This window comes from Manis pentadactyla, chromosome 11 (genome assembly GCF_030020395.1).
Source record: "Manis pentadactyla isolate mManPen7 chromosome 11, mManPen7.hap1, whole genome shotgun sequence".
NCBI lineage: Eukaryota > Metazoa > Chordata > Mammalia > Pholidota > Manidae > Manis > Manis pentadactyla.
The window spans coordinates 117,174,701-117,194,540 of NC_080029.1; the positions used below are offsets into that span (position 1 = coordinate 117,174,701).

At 40.8% G+C, this 19,840-nt stretch overlaps 2 protein-coding genes and 1 long non-coding RNA gene across 10 annotated transcripts in view; 2 read left to right on the forward strand and 1 right to left on the reverse strand.

Annotated features, from left to right (window-relative positions):
* Window positions 1-3,878, forward strand: part of PAQR5 (progestin and adipoQ receptor family member 5) — a 79,255-nt gene extending 75,377 nt beyond the window's left edge. For 2 of the 4 annotated variants that reach the window (XM_057488934.1, XM_036932226.2), the window contains one exon: window positions 594-3,878. In XM_057488934.1, the coding sequence (XP_057344917.1) occupies window positions 594-835 (242 nt within the window). In that variant the 3' untranslated portion in view covers window positions 836-3,878. The remainder of the gene's footprint in view (window positions 1-593) is intronic. The other 2 variants (XR_005033956.2, XR_005033955.2) reach the window with 2 other exon arrangements.
* Window positions 593-9,875, reverse strand: LOC130679622 (uncharacterized). Its single transcript, XR_008992650.1, has 3 exons — window positions 9,752-9,875; window positions 9,547-9,640; window positions 593-809 (listed from the first exon to the last, which is right to left on the reverse strand). It is a non-coding gene; the product is annotated as an uncharacterized LOC130679622 (long non-coding RNA).
* KIF23 (kinesin family member 23) overlaps window positions 9,753-19,840 on the forward strand; it is a 30,467-nt gene continuing 20,379 nt past the window's right edge. For 4 of the 5 annotated variants that reach the window (XM_036932222.2, XM_057488932.1, XM_057488933.1 and 1 more), the window contains exons 1-7: window positions 9,753-9,909; window positions 11,547-11,616; window positions 12,688-12,816; window positions 16,894-16,999; window positions 17,243-17,379; window positions 17,606-17,715; window positions 18,145-18,315. In XM_036932222.2, coding sequence (XP_036788117.2) covers window positions 9,899-9,909; window positions 11,547-11,616; window positions 12,688-12,816; window positions 16,894-16,999; window positions 17,243-17,379; window positions 17,606-17,715; window positions 18,145-18,315 — 734 coding nt within the window. In that variant the 5' untranslated portion in view covers window positions 9,753-9,898. The remainder of the gene's footprint in view (window positions 9,910-11,546; window positions 11,617-12,687; window positions 12,817-16,893; window positions 17,000-17,242; window positions 17,380-17,605; window positions 17,716-18,144; window positions 18,316-19,840) is intronic. The other variant, XM_036932223.2, reaches the window with a different exon arrangement.

A 19,840-nucleotide genomic window follows, 5' to 3' on the forward strand; every position in this document is an offset into this window, starting at 1 on the left:
TGCTCTGATGGCCTTTTTATTTTTCTTACCATACATTTAAAAAATACATTTATTAAAACATTTACATATCACACAATTCCCTAATTTCATGTATGCAGTTCAGTGATATTTTTGGTAAATTTACAGAGTTATATAATCATCACCATAAATAAGTTTTAGATCATTTTCATCACCTAAGAGCCCTTCACACAAAGGACCACATATTGTAACACAAAAAAAAAGCGTTAAAGGATACACCACTCTGAACCCAGAGGAAGTAATCATTAAATGTGTCTGAGGAAAGGACCAGCCTGGGCACATGCTCTTCTGAGCAGGAGCAGAGATAGGAATGAGAGTGTAGAAGGGCTAGCCCATGTACTGTTGATCCCCATTCCTACCCCCGGCCTGAAGCAACCACTGATCTACTTTCTGTCTCTGTGGATTTGCCTTCTCTGGACATTTGATAAAAATGGAATCTTACAATATGTGGTCCCTTGTGTCTGGCTTCTTTCACTTAGCAAATGTTTTCTTTTAGTGTCCATGCTATAGCCTAGACCAACAGACCATTCCTTTTTTATTGCTGATTTTGGTGGCCTTTTGTGTGTCTGCTATAGGTCACAGTCACCAGCTGTTCCATGTGTGTGTGATCCTGGCCACACACATGCAGATGGAAGCCATACTTCTGGACAAGACTCTGCGGAAGGAATGGCTCCTGGCCAACTCCAGGGTCCTGTCTTTCCCTCAGATAGCAGGAGCCACACTTCTGTGCCTTATCTTCAGCCTCAGCAACATAATTTATTTCTCAGCTTCTCTATATCGGATTCCTGAGCCTGAATTACAAAAAAAGGAAACATGATTCAGACCATAAGCTTTTTGTGCCAGATGTCAACTCTAAGCCACAACATCCTAACCACAATAAGCCAGTGGCATGTTACCTAATGGTTTACAATGACCTAAAATATAATGACTGTTGTCTTGGCATTTTTGAGTACATTTATGTCAATATGGTATTTTACTGGGGAAATTTCTCTAGATGTACACTGATTCTGTATGTGTCATTTTAAAAGGGGAACATGGGTTCAAGTAAGTCCTCATTTAGGCAAATCTTTAATAGTTCATTAAGTTTTAAATTTGTTTAAAATGGGTCTTTAATTTAAAGATTCTGTTTAAACAGTTGGATTAAGCATACTACCCTTGTAGGTTTACTACTGAACAGTTGAATGAAGCTCGAGTACTGTTGTAATATTACTCTTTGAAAGTGGAACTTGCTTCATTTGATGAGTTTCATGTAGTAACAGCCTCTCCTAAAAACTCCTGCAGCAGGAGAAGAATGGACCAGAAAGGTCAGTGTGCAGACCTGCAAAAGAGACAGTTGGGTCTGTGGGAGCCCTAGGGATTGGGAAAGCATTCCAGCATGAAGAGAGCTGGTTTAGGGGGATGGTCTTCTTCCTTTCCCCACCTGGGGAAGGAAATACATAGAAAGAGAGTCCTCTTTTCCACGTCTATTCTGCTTCAGTGTGCAAATTCCCGTGTCACTGTGGATGTGGATTTTCTTTAAAGTCCACAGTCCATGGCTGGGTGTCTGTTTTGTTTTGCTCTGTTTCCTTACTGCCAGTTTGATGCTTCAAAGCATTATGTAGAGCAGGTAAAATGTGTTGTAGGGGGTTGGCTGAGTTACCAATCCCAGTTGGCTGTGCTCATCTGTCACCTTTTAAAGCAAGGACAGCACTGTATTTGTGGATGTCATACATTTGGTGTTGCTTCATCATTTCAAATATGCCGCAAAATTTAGTGTTCATGTGCAGAGGATGCTAAAGGCCTTGCCAAAATGTTGGTCAAATGTAGTGACTCTCAAACTTTACTGTGAATCAGAAATACTTGTGACAGATAAGCTTGTGACAAATGTAAATTCCTGGGGCAAACCAGGGGATTGAGCTTCAGTAGTGTAAAACATAGGTTTCCTGGAGGAGGTCTGCACTGAAATGAGTCCCCAGGTGATCCTAACGCTGTAAGGCCATGGGCCACACTTGGAGAAGCGTTGGTGTCACAAATTCCAGAAAGCACTGAGCCCATCAGCTTTGTTTCAATTCATCTAAATTTCAGCAACTTACTGCCTTAAGGATCTATTCCCTGCTTTCTGCTCTGCATAGTTCTAAAACACTGAGCAATTTCTCATCTCTAGTATTACTAATTAAAGTTGATTATTTCATAGTGTTTTCAATGAGTACAGAAATGCTGATGTAAACCAGTTTTGAAGAGTAGCCCATCAACCCCTGACCTGCACTGGCTAACGGCTTCAGGGGCCGTCCATCACAATGCAGGATCCTCTTTGCTGATTCAGGAACACCCTCATATCTTAGAATACTGCCTCCGTGGCTAACTGGCCCAGACCCTTGAATGGCCTTGTAAATAGCACATTGTCCAATCCTCTAAGGACAAGTCAAAATTTATATTGGCTGAGAGTGGTCAACAAATATGATTTCATTAGTTTTATTATCTGTTTACTTCCTCTGGGGAAGGCAGACTGATAAAATTATATGGACCGGTAAATTTTTGGTACATTAATTGTAAGCTACATGACAACATTTGCCTTTTTGGCAACAATCTGACATTGTTAGTGGAATTTTACTCCAGCAGGGTCTGTGGACTTCCATTTCCTCTTACTGTAACTTCACTTTTCTGGTGAAAGAAGATACAAAGTTTAAATACCCTACCGTACTAATCCCGAAGACACGAAAGCTTTAAAATTCTCTTATTTTATGGAGAGGAAAATAATGTTCTTTGTTTTGCTCAGACATAGTTGAAAAACAGTAGGTGATTAATTTGAAGGACTTTCAGATTATTTCATCTTTGGTTATATTGCTTTTTCATCACTCTTAGTGATGAAAATGAAATATTAAACCACAAAATAAGACCAAGTGTTTCATAATCTTTTATAAGTTTGGTAAGCTTTGTTCCATTGAATACTTTTGGACAGTGTTACAAATTAAAATTTTACAACAGTTTGCAGTACACTGGTTTGGAAGCTTCTAATGTGGATATAGTTTTGCCTAAGCCATCCCGGAAAGTCGAAAACATGGGCAGTGGGTCAGCCGAAGACCTCACTGGGAATATGTCTTTTAATGTAGCAGTTCTCACATTTTTCTAAATGTGCCATACTCCCACTGGCAGCAATTGCTCATCATGGCACTGTCCCAAAAGGGATTCCTGGGGGTGTTTGGGGTGGGGGGGGTGACACACTCCTTGTGGGATGTACCTATTCTCCCTCCCCTTGCTTGAGAATCACTACTTTAGAATTTATCCAATGTTACAGTCATGATAAAACTTGAATATGTTTGAATGAGGCCATTTAGTCAACCGTGTCTCCCTTTGTTCATTGTAGTTTCATTTTCCACTGCTCAGTTTTTAGAAGGTAACTCTCCATCTTCTTTCTCAAAAATGAGTTTGTCATTGCTGATTAGAATTAGAAGTGGAAAGTTTAGAAGATGTTTTAGTACTTCTAAGTACTACAAAGTGATTGCTGCAATCTTTCTCCAAGTGTTTTTTTGTGGAACTCGGCTCACATGAGAAGTTCTGAGGAAGGCGGGTGGAGCAGAAGTGTTGTCAGATATGTCGGAGAGAACTTTCATTTGAATCTACTGTGTCCCAAATTTGTTTTGGCCATGTACCCTTTTAATATGAAATACTTATTAGCACTGTACAACAACTTTATAACATATTAGTTGAAAGCCAGCCTCTGATTTTCCAGTCCACAATTCATTATGGATGAAAAGGCAAATACTCATTTCCAACTCAGAGATGTTCTTCCAAATTACACAAATGTCTAGTTTTCTTAAACTGTGTGGGAGGAAACAATAAAATGTATTTATTATAATAAAGTTGTCCTGTTTCCCACTTGATTTGGTCATGTCTTACCTCCCACACTGCAGCATGCTCATTCATAATGAGAAATAGGCTCCTGTACTTGGGTGCATTGCTAAATCATTCTGTAAATATATATTTTGCACCTGGTATATATAGGATGAACACTATCCTAGGAATGGGGGTACACAAGTAAACAAAACCCACACTGTCCCTCCCTCATGGAGCTGATGCTATGATTGGTCAGTAAGAAAACATATATAGATAAATTCAGACAGTGGTTAAGTGCTATAAAGAAAGTAAGGCTGGTGAAGGAATGAGGGTGAGTGGGAGAGGGCAAGTAAGATGGATACTCTGATAAACTGACATTTGAGGAGAGACTTGGGCAAAAAGGATCCAGCTTTGCCAGTGGGTTTCAGGTCAAGGCAGCAGTAAGTGCAAAGGCCCCAAGGCCAGTAGGTATTTGTACTGCTGGAAGGATGGGAATCAGGCCACTCGCTGATGAAATGTGTAACTCCAGAGGACATCTGGATGACTTGACTTTTGAAGAATTCTGGAATGTCCCCTGAATGTTCTTCCTGGGAGATTGCCCAAGAGGTTATTCCTATGACCCCTTGATACTTGTTTGAATGCTCCAACTCTGTATTCAACTACTTCAGACAAATAGAGAGTTGTCACACCAATTCTTTTGATGCCAAGTGCAAGATTTCTCAGACTGGCTTCTTTTGCCTCCAACAAGGGACCTCAAAGATAATTTAATCAACCCTTTAAAAAATGTGTTTGATGATGAAAATGCACATTCTCAAGCCCAAATGTACATAGAATACTGGCAGGGGAGGGGATCCTTGAATTTTGAATTTTTATCAAAAGACCCAGGTAGTGGTTAATACAGGGGAGTTTAAAAAGCACTACTATATAGTCCACCCCTCACCTCCTTTTTGGATATAATTTCTGATTTAAAAAACATTGCCAATTGTGGAAAGCAGTATAGAGGTTCCTCAAAAAACTGAAAATAGAAATACTGTTTGACCCAGGAATTCCACTCCTAGGAATTTATCCTAAGAATGCAGCAGCCCAGTTTGAAAAAGACAGATGCACCCCTATGTTTATCACAGGATTATTTACAATAGCCAAGAAATGGAAGCAACCTAAGTGTCCATCAGTAGATGAATGGATAAAGAAGATGTGGTACATATACGCAATGGAATATTGTTCAGCCATAAGAAGAAAACAAATCCTACCATTTGCAACAACATGGATGGAGCTAGAGGGTATTATGCTCAGTGAAATAAGCCAGGCGGAGAAAGACAAGTATCAAATGATTTCACTCATCTGTGGAGTATAAGAACAAAGAAAAATACTGAAGGAACAAAACAGCAGCAGAATCACAGAACCCAAGAATGGACTGACAGTTACCAAAGGGAAAGGGACTGGGGAGGATGGGCGGGAAGGGAGGGATAAGGAGGAAAAAAAAAAGGGTGGGGCATTACTATTAGCAGACATATTATAGCAGGTGGGGAGCACGGGGAGGGCTGTACAACACAGAGAAGACAAGTAGTGACTCTGTAGCATCTTACTATGCTGATGGACAGTGACTGTAATGGGGTTTGTGGGGGGGCCTTGGTGATAGGGGGAGTCTAGTAAACACAATGTTCCTCATATAATTGTAGATTAATGATACCAAAATAAATTTTTAAAAAAATAGAAGAAAAAACATTGCCAAATAGTACAAAGAATTCCCAGGTACTCTTTACCCTTCCCCCTTTGGATATTTCTATAACTCTCTTCCCTATCAGGGAGAAATTTGGCTCCATTATCTACAATGTATTTACTTATTTGCTCAATTGCAGTGCATACAGAGTGCCCTTTCGGAATTAATAACCAATGTCTGCAATAAAGCCTACTCCTTAGAATTCAATGTATGCTTCAAGTTCTTTTTGTCTTGAGCCTGAGGGCATATAGTCTAGTCTAAATTACTTAGGTTAGTTATAGTCCTCTTTCTGTATGTGTATGTTATTCATTTGAAATATGGTTCAGATCATTTGTTTCTTTTTGTATTAGTTTTACAGTTCCCCTCAAGCTTGTTGATTTTAAATTTGTTTTTTTGTGCATGTAAAACATGAACATCCAAGCATTCACAAATGGCCTGGGGAGAGTACGTGGCCTAGGGATGTGAGACTATGTTGCTCTGGCCCCTAAGTGAAAGCAGGGCTGGGGAGAGAAGGCAAGTGTGCTGACTGTGTCCCAGGCACCCTGTTTCCACTTACCACCATCCCTCAAACACTCTGGGCTTTGGCAGTTTCTGGTCATTGATGGTTATAGGTTCCCACAGCTGGATTTGCTTAGCTGTGGGCTTAGATTAATTAAGGTTTCAAATCTGTGCAGTGTCAGCCCCTCTTCAGGGCTTTGAATAAGACCCTCCAAGTCCAGTCTGGCAGTTTCCTATAAAATTAGACTTACCACAAGAACAGCAATCCCACCCAAGAGAATATACAGCTACATAAAGAACTTTACGCAAATAATTATACCAGTTTCGTTCATAACTGGCAAAAGGTGGAAACAACCAAAATGTCCATCGACTAGTGAATGGATAGGTTGCCATGCCTTCCATGATGGACTACTATTCAACAGTAAAAAGGGAACATGCTACTGATACACGCAAGGCATGGATGAATCTCAAAAACATTACGCTGAGTTAAAGAAGAGACATTCCGGAAAAGACACAACCCTGAGGAAGTCATCAAAGTCGCTGCCAAGGGTTGGGGGCAGTGGGGGCGATTGACTATAAAGGGGCAGCACAGGGAATTTTCAGTGCGATGGGAATATTATACATTTGATTGTGGCAGTGGTTACAGAATGGGGTATGTTTGTCAAATACATAGACACAACTACAAAGGGTGAACTTTATGTAAATTATACCTCAGTAAACCTGACTTTAAAAACGCCTCCCCTCCTACCCTCACCCCTGGTCTGGATCTCCAAGCCCAGCAGAAAATGCAAATCTTTCACTGGCAATAAGGAACCCGTCAGGCAAAGAGATTAGGATGTGTTAGGTGTGAAGTGCCACCCAGAGAAATGATATAATTGGCATTTTAAGGAAAATAAGCTAGAGAGCTTTAGTACGGATAGAAGTGAGAGAGGAAGGAGAAACTGGCCTGAAGGAAAGCTGGGGGTGGTGTGATGTAACTGGGTCCTCGACTGGGGTGCTCTCTGAAGGGATGGATTCCTTCATTCCTGCAAAACATTTATGCATAGCGTCCATTGCTGGGCAGCGGGATGCAACAGTGCCATCTAGTGAGGGTGTGGTGATAAACTGGCAAAGGAGACAGTAATAAACAGGGACTTCAAGACCTGATGAGCTTTGAAGCAAACAGGTGCAATAACGGGGAAGTGCAGAGGACCGTGGATATCCAGCAGGGGCCCAGTGAAGAGTCGTAGAAGATCTTGGGGACTGAGGATAAGGAGGAATTATCAGAGGAACGGAGAGAGCAGAACTTGACAGCAGAGGGAATTGTGTGTGAGCTGGGTATGTTTAGGGCACTGAAGATCCACGTGGCTGGAGGGGTGTGGGAGATAATTATAGGTAGTGAGCTTGAAAAGGAAGAGTCTTGGGGCCCTGCTGAGGGTCTCCAGCAATGGAGAGCTACTGCAGTGTTACAAGCAGGACAATGACATGATCCGATCTGTAATTTAGGCTGCAAAATGGAGCCTGGACTGGAGGCTGGCAGCAGGGAGGCCTATTGGGACACTGTTGCAGTCATCCAGACAATAAATGGTAGTAGCCAGGGGGGTGGAGAGAAGTAAAGAGGTTTAAAGGCTATTTAGTGGGTAGAACTTTCAAAGACATGGTGATTGAATGTTGGAACAGAAAGAGAGGCAAAAGTCAAAGGTGGGACCTTGGACTCTGGCTTGGTGAGTGGGTAGATGATGATGCCATCAATTGAGGGTGATTTAGGGGAAAAGATTAGGGTATGTTAGGCGTGAGGCACCTCTGGGACGTCCAAATGGAGAATCCAGAAGGCAGTTGGCTACTAGTGTCTGAGCTCAGAAAAGTAAATGTGAATGGTATGTGAAGCCATGTGAATCATGGCAGTGTCTGGGGAGAGGACTCACCTAATTACCAGGTCAAAACCCTAAGCTGCAACATTTAAGGGAGAAAAAAGAGCTCACATATGAGGCTGAGAAAGAGGGGCTCAGAAAGCTGGGAGAAATAGCAGAGGCATAGGAAGGGAGGAGTGGGAAATATTTTTGGTGCTGTTGAGAGATCAAGTTAGTTAAGGGTGGAAGGGTTGATTAGATTTCACATCAAGTATGTGGTGATCCTGGTAAAAAGAATTCTAATGGAGAGATTGAGGCCAAAGCCGGAGTGCAGAGTACTAAGAGATAAGTAGCCAGCAGTGAAACCCAATTTCTAAATAACACAGATCCCAACCTCTCATTTGACAACAAATAGAATTCTAATGGTTCAAAGAGTTAAATATAAAAAACAAAAGCACTAGGAAAAAATATTATATTGAAAAAAATTATCTCAGAGTGGGGAAGATTTTTTCCTTGAATGACTCGAACCAGAAGCCATAAAAGACTGATAAATCTGACTTCCTTAAATTTTTCTAAGTTGTCACAAAACAACATAAACAAATTACAAATAAAACCAAATTGTGAATTATAAAAATATTTGAATTCATATTTTGGAAGAGGACCAATTTCCTTAATACACGAAGAGCTTTTACAGTTAAGAAAAACTAACAACTCAGCAGAATAAGGAGGCAAAAGATATGAACACAGTTCATACAGAAGGACACACAAATGGTTTTGAATATATTAACAGACAAGAAACCTCATTCATCATAAGTGAAAAGAAAATTTAAACTACAGTGTGATTTTTTTTTTCACCTATTTGGTCAACATCTACTGAAAAGTTTGAGAACATTTTGTCTGAGAATTGTGGGGAAACAGGCACTCTTCTATGTGGCTGGTGGGATTGTACATTTAGGCAAACTTTATGGAGGACAATTTGGCAGTATCTGTGCAACACTATGCATGCACATACTCTTTAACTCTAATTCTGCTTCTAGACATATAGCTTGCAGATTTATTTAAATTGTGTAAAATGATGAATTTCCCAGTTTATTCAGTGGGAATAAACAAACAAACAAACAGTACCTGTTTGTAATAGCAAAGACTGGGACCATCTTTATTTTGAACAATATGGGACAAGGATATTGAATTATGTCTGGTCCTGTAGGGAGCTGACGAGATGTGACTAGAGCTCTAGGAGAGCACAGATGCAGATGCATATTTGATAGTCATCATTTAAGGGGCGAACGTCAGAGTGAGATGGAATCAGTTCATCTACAAAACAGTGGTTCTGGATGTTGCTCTTCAAAGGTAAGTTCCAAATTTTATTAATCTGTGTTTACCCAGGATGAAACATTGTTAAGAATTTGACAGAACAGTGTGTATATAAAAAAGAGCTGGAAGAACTAGAGAGTGAGAAGCCAGGAAAAGGTGAAAAAGAGAAAGAAAGGAAGCCAAGATGATGCGGTGATACGGGAGCCAGGGAGGGAGTGTGCTGAGCAGGGCGCCCGCAGCACAACAGGACACCCCTGGGCCAGAACTACATTGCCAACCTCAAATCCACTCTGGACTTGCCCTTCCATTGGACTTCTTATGTGCTATAGGGCAATGAAGTCTCAGTTTCCTCACTGGAAAACGGAGGGGTTGGATATCGTATCTGGTCTCTCCTTCAGCCCGGCAATCCTGATGCCCAGACTCCCCACGTTCTTTCCGCGTCGGTCGCCTGGGAGACAAGCGCCACTTCCGGCAGAACAGGCACTTCCTTTGAGGCCCCGCCCCGCCCCCAGGGGAGGGCGCGGATTGGCTCGTTTGAAATGCGCTGGCGCGAGCTCACCTGGGTTCACTGCCGCATCTCCCGGCTTTAGCGAGCTCCGCGCTTGAGCCTGCGAGTCTCGGTTTCCGCGGTCGGTCCCTGCGGCCCACGGTCCTGGTCAGTCCTCGCAGTGGAGCCCAGCGTCTGGGCAGCGCGGAGTCGGCTGCCATGAAGCCAGCGTAAGTACTGGGCCGCTTAGCAGGGGTCGGGGCGCGGTGAGGGGGGCCGGCGTCTCTTCACGGCCGGGCCGTGCGCACCAAGCTCCTCACCGCCCTGGCTGCGGCCCCCGAAGTGGACGCCCCCACGAGGGCTTCTCGGGGGGAGCCCGGGCACTGAGACCCGTCCCCGTCTCGGACCCCCCCGCTCCCCCTCCGCCCGCCGCCGGGAGCTGGGCGCCCGCCTTCCCGCCCGGGCCCCCAGAGGCCGGGAAAAGTCGGCCCCAACTCGCGGGATGGGGAGGTTCGGCCTTCGGCCCCGGTTCCCGCTAGCCGGCTTGCCATCCACCGGTCCCGGAACCGCCTCCTCCAACCCGTTAAGTTCCTCCTTTCCCTCCGGGGCCGCCCGCGCTCCCAGGGTGCATTTTTGCCAGGTGGGTGAGGGTCGGGAGGCAACAGTGGTCGAGTGTGGGGCCGCGTGTTGTGCCCTGGTGTCGGCGGTTGGTTCGGTGGTCTCAGCCCCCGGCGAGCTCCGGCATTCGTGAGCACTGCGTGCTTTTCTTAGCCTGGCACTGCGGCCTTGAGACTAAGGCCATTCCCTTAAATAGACCAGTTACTGTACTTTTGCTCTATTCTTTGGCCGCAGCCAACCCCCGCCCGGGTACACAAACGCACACACCCACATTCCTTACTAATAGTTGGTGACATTTTCCGTGCAGCAGAATTCCTTGACCGCTGCTGGGTAGAGAAACACTAGTCCAAAGAGGGTGGACTTTGTAGTTCTTAGGCGTAGCCCAGTCGTTTGCAAAAGGTAGCTTGTTTTAAGAAGCCAAAGTTAAAACCTTCATCTTTAAAAAAATGTGGAGTTTAAGTAAACCTACTATGGTATTTTGCACTTAAAACATTAATTTGCTTCTGTTTCATCTGAGATGTTGAGAAAATATTTTAATCTATAGTCCAGTCAATAATTTCATTTAATTTTAGTATTAAATGTTCATATAGTCTGTAGATAAATAAATGTGGGGTGGGGAGTGGTGTGTTACAGAAATGGAGAAACAGGTCAAAATACCTTTTTCTATTGTCCCTATTAAATAAAGCAAGAAATTGCAGTATGGGGAGCACATTTTGTTTGGGGTCAAAGGATGACAGAGAATTCAATTACCAGTTCATTGGAAGTACAGACCTAAATCTTGATGAAATAATGGATTCCTCCATGTGCATGTTTATGACTTGAAGTTAATTGCTTATCAGTCTGCTTTGGCAGAGGCTTTTGGCGCAATGTCTGTGAGGGCATATATAAATGTCTTTTAAGGTAAGTGGTCAATTATCTAGATTTTTCAGGTTTATAGTGCCTCTGTAAAATTGTTGATCAAGAAAATATACAAGCTATTTTAAGTAGAGAACCATTCTAAGAGTACATAGGTACAATTAGTACCAGAAATATCTCCTAAATCCAATTTAAATTACTTTCTGATTACAAGTGCCACATGCACTGTTCTACTAATGCAATTTATTCTTATTCATGTTATTTGCAGTGGAGGGTTTTAGAACTGAGGAATCATTTTATAAACCCTAGGAAGGTTATCCCTGTATCAGTTATATATAGATGAGGTTTTATATTTTAGTGTTGAACTGAAATATTTTCTTTTATCTATGACCAGGAGGACTAAGACACCTAGGAAACCTCTAGTGAAAAAAGGATCCCAAACAAGTCTTAAAGACCCAGTTGGGGTAAGGTCTGCCTGTGAATTTCTGTGTGTACCTTTTTTCTTCAGTCCTTTTTCTGTCTTATGTATACGGAAGGGATGGAGATGTGGAAGTGGGAGTCGCCACTTAGTTAAATGGGTAAGGCTGGTTCCAGCTTTGAAATTTTGTTTCTATGAGGACTCAGTCCAGTAAAATGAAGTCTTTGGTTGTTGACTGCATGCCTCCTGTAACTAATTATAATTTGAAAGTTAGATAATGAAAAATATTCTTCACTTGTCCCAGAGAATTCTTCATACTCTCTCAGATAGAGGGAAACTTTATGCCTGGATGGGACTTTAGGACTGTGGTATAGTAACTGATAGTGTGCTTTATGAAGAAAGCCCAAGCTCCATGCTTTATTGGGACCAAGTTTCATAAAGATTCTATAGAACAGCTTAATTCTAATGACTACTCATAACTGCATATACTTCACTAGTTTCAGGCTTGGGAACTTGCATTTAAAAGCAAATAGCAAATAAAAGAAGGTTGGTTTGCTCTGGGGGTATTTTGACTGTCTCCTTCACTGGTCCCGGAGTGTGTTTCTTGGTATGAGTTGAGGGAACCAGATGCTTGGCACATATAGCTGAACAGTTTTTCTTTGACCCTATCACTAATTAAGACATTTCAGATCTTGGACTTACTTATTTGTATATTAAGTGTTAAGCTGGCCAATTTTAATTGACTTCCAATTCCAAAGAGTTCCAACAGCTTTTCAAATAATTTTCACTGTGTGATATGTTACTGATTTTCAGAGGGATTTTTATATTACTGGCAGTACAACTTTATGAAATTGGTGCCAATAGTGAAGAGAAGCTGTGATTTGATGGTGTTATCCAAATTAATTTTATGTGCATTTCAAATCTTTCATTTCTAATATATGTGCTTGCATTTGACAATTTCGGGTAGCACTTCTTAGTTTTCATAGCTCTTAAGTTTATATAGATTTCCTACATGGAGAGACCAAATGTTTGTTGAATGAATAAATGGGAAGCTTCATTGAAAAGTTAGGTGAAAAATCAACCTTTGTTCTTTTTAAGCACCTTCCTGTAATTCCAGGTATACTGTAGGGTGCGCCCACTGAGCTTTCCTGATCAAGAGCGTTGCATAGAAGTGATTAATAGTACAACTGTTCAACTTCATACTCCTGAGGGTTACAGATTCAACCGAAATGGAGACTATAAGGAGGTAATTGCTGTTTGGAACCAAGCTATTTTACCTGATATGTTCTTTTCTGAATGGCTTTTCCTTTTTTTAAATTTAACAAAATTTGTGTGTTTCTACTATTTTGAAAGACTTATTTGCTTAACTATAACTACTGTATCTTAAGTATTTTTAATTTCTACAATGGACAGACACAATCTTGATTTAGAGGCCTGCTTTTGGAAGATTTCTTGTGCTGGACATTTTTTACTGTCAAAGTCAGAGATAGTTTAATGTGGAATGACGTATGACTGTTAGGCAGTTACACATATAAAATTTCATGTATGGAGAGTAAAGTAACAATAGGCATTGTGTACTTGTATCAACTCTTAGGAAGTGTTTTTATTTTTAGTAAAATGTTGAGCAAAGTGAGTTCAATTCAGTTCAACAAACGTTGCACTAAGCTGAAAGGTGGAAGGAGATTTATATAGAGGGACAGAAACACAGGTTTTCTAAAAGAAATGGACTATGGAAATGCAGAAGGAAGGTTTAATTCAGGCTGTTGTTTCTACTTTCAAGTTGCCATTCACTCTGCAACTGCTCCTGTGGAAACTGCTTGTCAAAAGCTCAACAGTGGCCCCTTTGCTGCTAAATCTGACGGGCACCTCTACGTCTGCATTATAATCTGTGCCTCGGCAGCACTGTCCTTCCTGAAGCACCCTTCTGTCTCCCGACTCTCCATGTGCTGTCTCACTGGCCGCCCTATGTGGGCTCCTCCTCCTTTCCGACCTCTACATACTGGGTTGGGCTACACCCAGGGCTCTCTTCTCTATCTTCTTTTCCATGGCTTTATGTGTTTATATGTGGTAATTCTGGAATTTTTATCTTAGCTCTAAACTCAAACATGCACAGCTTGGATGTCACATGAGCATCTCAAATTTTTTATGTCCAAAAGAACTCTTTATTTTTTCTCCTCTAAAGCATTTTCTCCCCTGACTTTTCTCAGTAAAAGGTGTTTGCTCATGCCAGAAACCTTATTATCTTTCTCTTGTCCCCTCCCATGTCCTGTTCACCAGTAGACCTTATCAGTTCTACTCCAAAGTCTATCTTGAAACTGGCCTTTCATTTCTGTCTCCACTGCCACCACCCTCATCTGAGCCCTATTATTAATCACCAAAACCAGTGCTTCTCCAACGATCTGTGGTGAAGAACAGTATTTTTATTTTCAAAATCATCACTGATACTTCTGTGCAGCTTTTCCACAGGGCACTAGCCATCTGAGTTAGACAACAGATAACTGATTTTATAATTTGCCTAATGAGATGAGCCCATGGATCACATGCTAGGATGTTGCAGAGAAGTTTCTAAATATTTACTCGGCGATGTTTATAATGATCTACCCCAGATTGGAAAGAAACAGTTCTCAGAGGGGCACTGATTTGCTGCCCATACTTTGAATGACACTTAAGTCTAACTGGACTGCCAGCTTTCCGCTCTGAATTTTCTCTAATCCATTTTCCACAGAGGTGCCAGAGTGATCTTTTAAAGCATAAATCAGGTTTTACCATTTTCCTGTTAAACCTTTCAAGGAATAAAGTCTTTAAATTGGCAAAATCCTTCTTAATCTGCCTTCTCTCTCTCCACCCTCATCTCACATGTTCTTCCAATCCTTTTGAGTTCCTTGGATAAGCCAGAATTCTGCTTCAGGGCTGTTCCCTTGGCCTGGATTCTCTTTCCTTTGGCTTTTAGCACAGATGGCTCCTCATCCTTAGGGTTCATCCTCAGTATCACTCCTCAGAGTGTGTCTGGCCTACCTCATCAGAAGTATCAGTCCTCCCCCGCTTCTCTCTGGGTCTGCACTTTTGTGCTTCCTTGAAAGCATTTAGCACAAGCTATAGATTTATTTACTTGTTATATGGTCTCTTTCTGCTGCTATAACATAAGCATCAAGGGGATATTGGCTTTATTTGTCCTGTTCCCCAAACACTCAATAATATGGATTAAGCAAGAATGAATAGTCTGCTTCACGGAGGAGTAGGCCTTTGAGGATGTAAAACAGCTGAAAACTGACTTACTTAATTACAATTCTTTATTAATTTCAAATATGTATAAATAGTACAGAAAGCTTGGTGGGGATTAAGTTTTCACTGCCTTGTCACAGAAGGCAACAGTGGATTATGGAAAGAGCACTGGGCTGGAAATGGCTGGACACTAATTAGCTCCAGGAGCACAGGCAGGTTCCTCCTTTAATCTTCAGTTTTCTTCACCTGGAAAGGAAGGATTTGTTCATGAGGTTTTGGGGGTCATCTGACTAACCTGTCAACACTATCCTGTGTGTATCCTTTCAGTTCTAAGATTCTTTGTTCTTTTCGTGAACTCTTAAGATGTTTTTATAGGTTTGGAATAAAAATTTCCACAAAGGTGAAAGCCTAGCAGAGGCAGCTGTGTGAACTTTAACAAAGTTATAAAATGAGCATAGTAATTACTACATAATAAAACATCAGAGGGTGTAATAATGAAACGATTCACTGCCATCTAAGGCAGTGCCTGGGACACGGGCAGTACCAGTTGCTGCTGCTATTATTACATATTTGTGTACTGATTTATACATGTCTCCTTTTGGCAGACAAAACTAATTTAGAAAACTTAAGGGTCATGGATAGTGATGTCTAAGCAGATTGAACTTCAGATAAAAGGGTGTAAAACAAAAGAGGACACTTAACAAAGGCTATTATTCATAATTAATCCTAATGAATTTTCATGCATCAAATAACTTAGCATTGACATTCATGAAGCAAAAATTGTAGGAAATTCAGGAATCTTGCAGGAACAACTGTAATGCCTGCAATCAAATAAAACTAGAAAATAACAAAAATAGAAATAATAGAACTCCAGGCCCTGGACAATTAGGACATTTTAATTTACATCGAAGTATATTATATTTACAGTTCAGTTCTGAGACAGGGACCATGGGCTTAGACAGAGGAGGGTGAGGGCCTCCAGAAAAAGCAAGGCAAGATATTTACAGTCAAAGCAATGTAACAATGTAAAGTCTCTATGGAAACTCTGTATTCAGCATTATGCAAAGTGAAGGTCACACTAATTCTCTAGGGTACAGATACCAGACTAGGAATGTAGACATCTTCAGTGAGATCAGTTAAAGGTCAAAAGGCCAGGAGCAAGTTGGCCTGGAACGTCTGAGTGTTCCCGTGACTTCACTGTAAGCAGCCCTGGCAAAGACAACAACCCAGCCCACCTTGAGGACAGGGCAGGTGGTACAAGTCCACACCCTAAGCCCTCAGTTCCCCCAAATCCTCAACTGCCTATAAATCCCTAGACAACACACCACTCCAGGCTCTCTTGTCCCCTCCTGGCATGGGCCAGGAGCTCTTTCCTCTCACTTTATCTCTAAATAAAAGCCTCTCCCTGGCTCTCCTACCTTGGGTGTTTGCTAAGTTCATTCTTCAACTCTGCAAACAAGAACTCCAGCATCAATTCTATACATCAAAACATCTGGCTGTCCTAATGATAGGAACAGCATGGACATACAGTGTGAACTTGATGCCTTTTTATAACAGCAGAAAAGAGAAGCCACGCCCAATCCAAAGACCCCCTTTAGCAAGTAAGTAATACATTCACATGTGACATGGCTTAAGGGGAACCCTGCCCAGTGGTTTCTTCAGGCATCAGGCATGATATGCTATTTTAAATGACACCATTATAAAGAAAAAAATAATATATGAAGTAATGAAGTATATGAAGTATGAAGCAGTAAAATAGTATATGAAGTAATACATGAGGATTTTCACAAGTCTGACTGAATCTTTTGATTTTCTCTATCAATTAAAACAAAATCAGCCTTAGTCTATCAAGCATTAGTGGACTTACGACTTTTCTACATTCTTTTTGGTACTTATTAACTGTAAATATTTACCAGTTTGTAACTGTTATAATTTAGGTTTGTCATGAATTTTTAAAGCAAGTTTAAAGATTATTCAGCTTTTATTTGCATGTCTGTATCTTGAATGTTCATAAAGAAACATCTGCATAAGCTTAAACAGATATATTCCTAAGCTAGAGTGGAATCCACTTAAGTGCTTTTTGTTTTTTCCTTACCCACAGACTCAGTATTCGTTCAAGCAAGTATTTGGCACTCGTACCACCCAGAAGGAGCTCTTTGATGTCGTCGCTAATCCCCTGGTAGATGACCTCATTCATGGCAAAAATGGTATGATACTTGGAGTTTTGTTGGATTTCCTTTTCTTTCCCTCTAATAAAACTTTTCTGATACTTATATATTTGATTCACGTTTGACTTTAAATTCAGATTGATTTGTTAGTGTGGTGTTAAGCCTGCTTTTTTGAGTTGGTTAATTGTAAGACAATGAAGAACTGTAGTAAGTGGAGGACTTTCAAGATATGATCCAGTGTGACTTTTAATATGTAACTTAGTATGACTTGCTACATTGTAGGTCTCCTTTTCACATACGGTGTGACTGGAAGTGGAAAAACTCATACAATGACTGGTTCTCCAGGGGAAGGCGGGCTACTTCCTCGTTGTTTGGACATGATCTTTAACAGTATAGGGTCGTTTCAAGCTAAACGATACGTAAGTTTAATTCTCTTATGTTATGACTATTTCACTGAAGGACCTAAGGACCAAGATACTTGTGGATTAAGTAGTAGTAATGGAGAATTAAAACACTGGATATATTTTTAAATCTTAAGCATGTTTACATATTAAACATATAATGTTCCTTATTTCTTAAATATGTTTCTTATTCTAAAGTCAAATTCTAAAAATCATGGTCTGCTTTTTCACCCCCACTCCCTAGGTTTTTAAATCTAATGATAGGAACAGCATGGACATACAGTGTGAATTTGATGCCTTATTAGAACGGCAGAAAAGAGAAGCCACGCCCAATCCAAAGACCCCCTTTAGCAAGTAAGTAATACATTCACATGTGACACTGGCTTAAGGGGAACCCTGCCCAGGGTTTCTTCAGGCATCGGGCATGGTGAACATCAAGTGGAAAAGTTAGTCTCCCAGTTCACTTTAGTGAGGTCCACATTGAGGAATGCTCTTAAGCAGATTTGCTCAGATGTTCTCTGGTTTTGAGCACACTGTCTGTGAATCACATTTTATTTAGAGAAGGTGCCACTCTGGGTGGGAGAGCATATGAAAAGCAAGTGCTGTTTATCTGGGAGGTCAGGGGGTACTGTTGGCCCACCGTGTGTATGAATCAAGTGCTCTGTGCATTTCTGCTTGTAATGACAGCTCACTCACATCTTTTAGTTTCCCCTCGGGATCATTTACTTTTGATATTGACGCAGAATGTGTAAGATCGGACTTTCTTTTTTTTTTCTTTTTCAGACGACAAGTAGACCCAGAGTTTGCAGATATGATAAATGTACAAGAATTTTGCAAAGCAGAAGAGGTTGATGAAGATAGTGTTTATGGTGTATTTGTCTCTTATATTGAAATATATAATAATTACATATATGATCTATTGGAAGAGGTGCTGTTTGATCCCATAAAGCCTAAGTAAGTAGTAAAAAGAGCCCATCATAGCTACTTAACCTTCGGGAGGTCACTTGACCTTAATGAGTCTTAGTTTTTTCTTCACTATAAATGGGGATAATGTTTAATACTTTTACTTTCAAAATGGAACACCACTTGTGTATCCTGCAGCTGGGGCTAAATGAGTAGTTTTATTCTTAACTAAATATGCAGCTGTATTAGGGAACCAGTGGGCTAACGCAGCTAAGGAGAAATAAACCTGAATATTTAGACATTACTTTTGAAAACTCTTAGCCCTGGGCTGTATTTTCAGGGACCTTAATTATATAAGGAAGTGTCCCCCTATGGCTATGTCCTGGGGCTACCTTTCATAAGCTGACAGTGTTGGTAAGTTTGTAGCCACATTAACCATCTGTGGTTGGTGATACCTACAGAGTGGACCTGGGAGCTGCTGTCTGTACAACTAATACAAATTTTTCCATCACTGATTAATATGAAATGACATCTGTATTGTCATTCCACCAAGTTGAAAGACTACTCTTGATTTCCATGGGTCTTGCCTTTCTGAGACTAAAGACCAACTACAACCTGGTATCACAAACAATAAATCTGGAATTTCATGTTTAATATTGTCTTGTTCCTGAGTTGATGATTTTGTTCTTGAGCTCAGCTCAATGCTTATCTTCAGTGCTATCTTTATTAGGGCCTCAGAGTATAGGTAATATGAAGACCTGTGTCTTGCTAAAAAAAACAAAATCCAACTGGGTAAATTTGAAGATCTAATAATTGGCTTCAGTAAGTGATTGATGAATTGGGCAGCATTGCATTTAGCATGTAGAGATGCTACAGGGAGTCTTACAAAAATGAAAGGTTTTTATAGGAAGGAGGGTGGGGCAAGAAGTTTTTAGCAAAAGAAGGGATTGTTTCAGGCAAGGTCATCTTCCCTTACGGAGAAGAGCAGGGAAGTTTCCTGCAGATCAGCTCATCTTTTTGGAGGATGGAGAGGGTCTTATGTGACAAATTATTTTGTTGCTGACTAGAAAATTCCTGACAGATTATTAAAAGCTCACATTCTGGAATAGGTTGAAACTGTGAAACTATAATTAAGTCTTGGTTTTTTGGGTTTGGGGACAAATGACTCCACTTTGGGTTTGCTGTTTTTTTTTTTTTTTTAACAGTCTTCAATGTAACTTGTGTATCTCTAATTGAACATTATTGGAAAAGCTGCATTTAGAAAACCGTTAGACTAAGGCAGGTGTCAGTACATCCACTTCTACTTACATTAAACAACTTATAGACCAATTACTTTCCCATTTGTTTAAAGGATTCAGTTGTGTGTACTTTTCTCTAAGCTTTTGTATTACCATTCATTGCTACAAATCAGTTTCCTATCTACACATGTACCAAGTTTGCTTTGTTCTAAATGAGATTATTTTCAAAGGAGCCTTATCTTGTTTTTAGTTACACAAGTGGAAGATTGACAAATGTGACTGTGTGCCTTGTAATCTTGCTGGTAACTCCTTGAATGAAGTCACAGGGTGCTTATTTA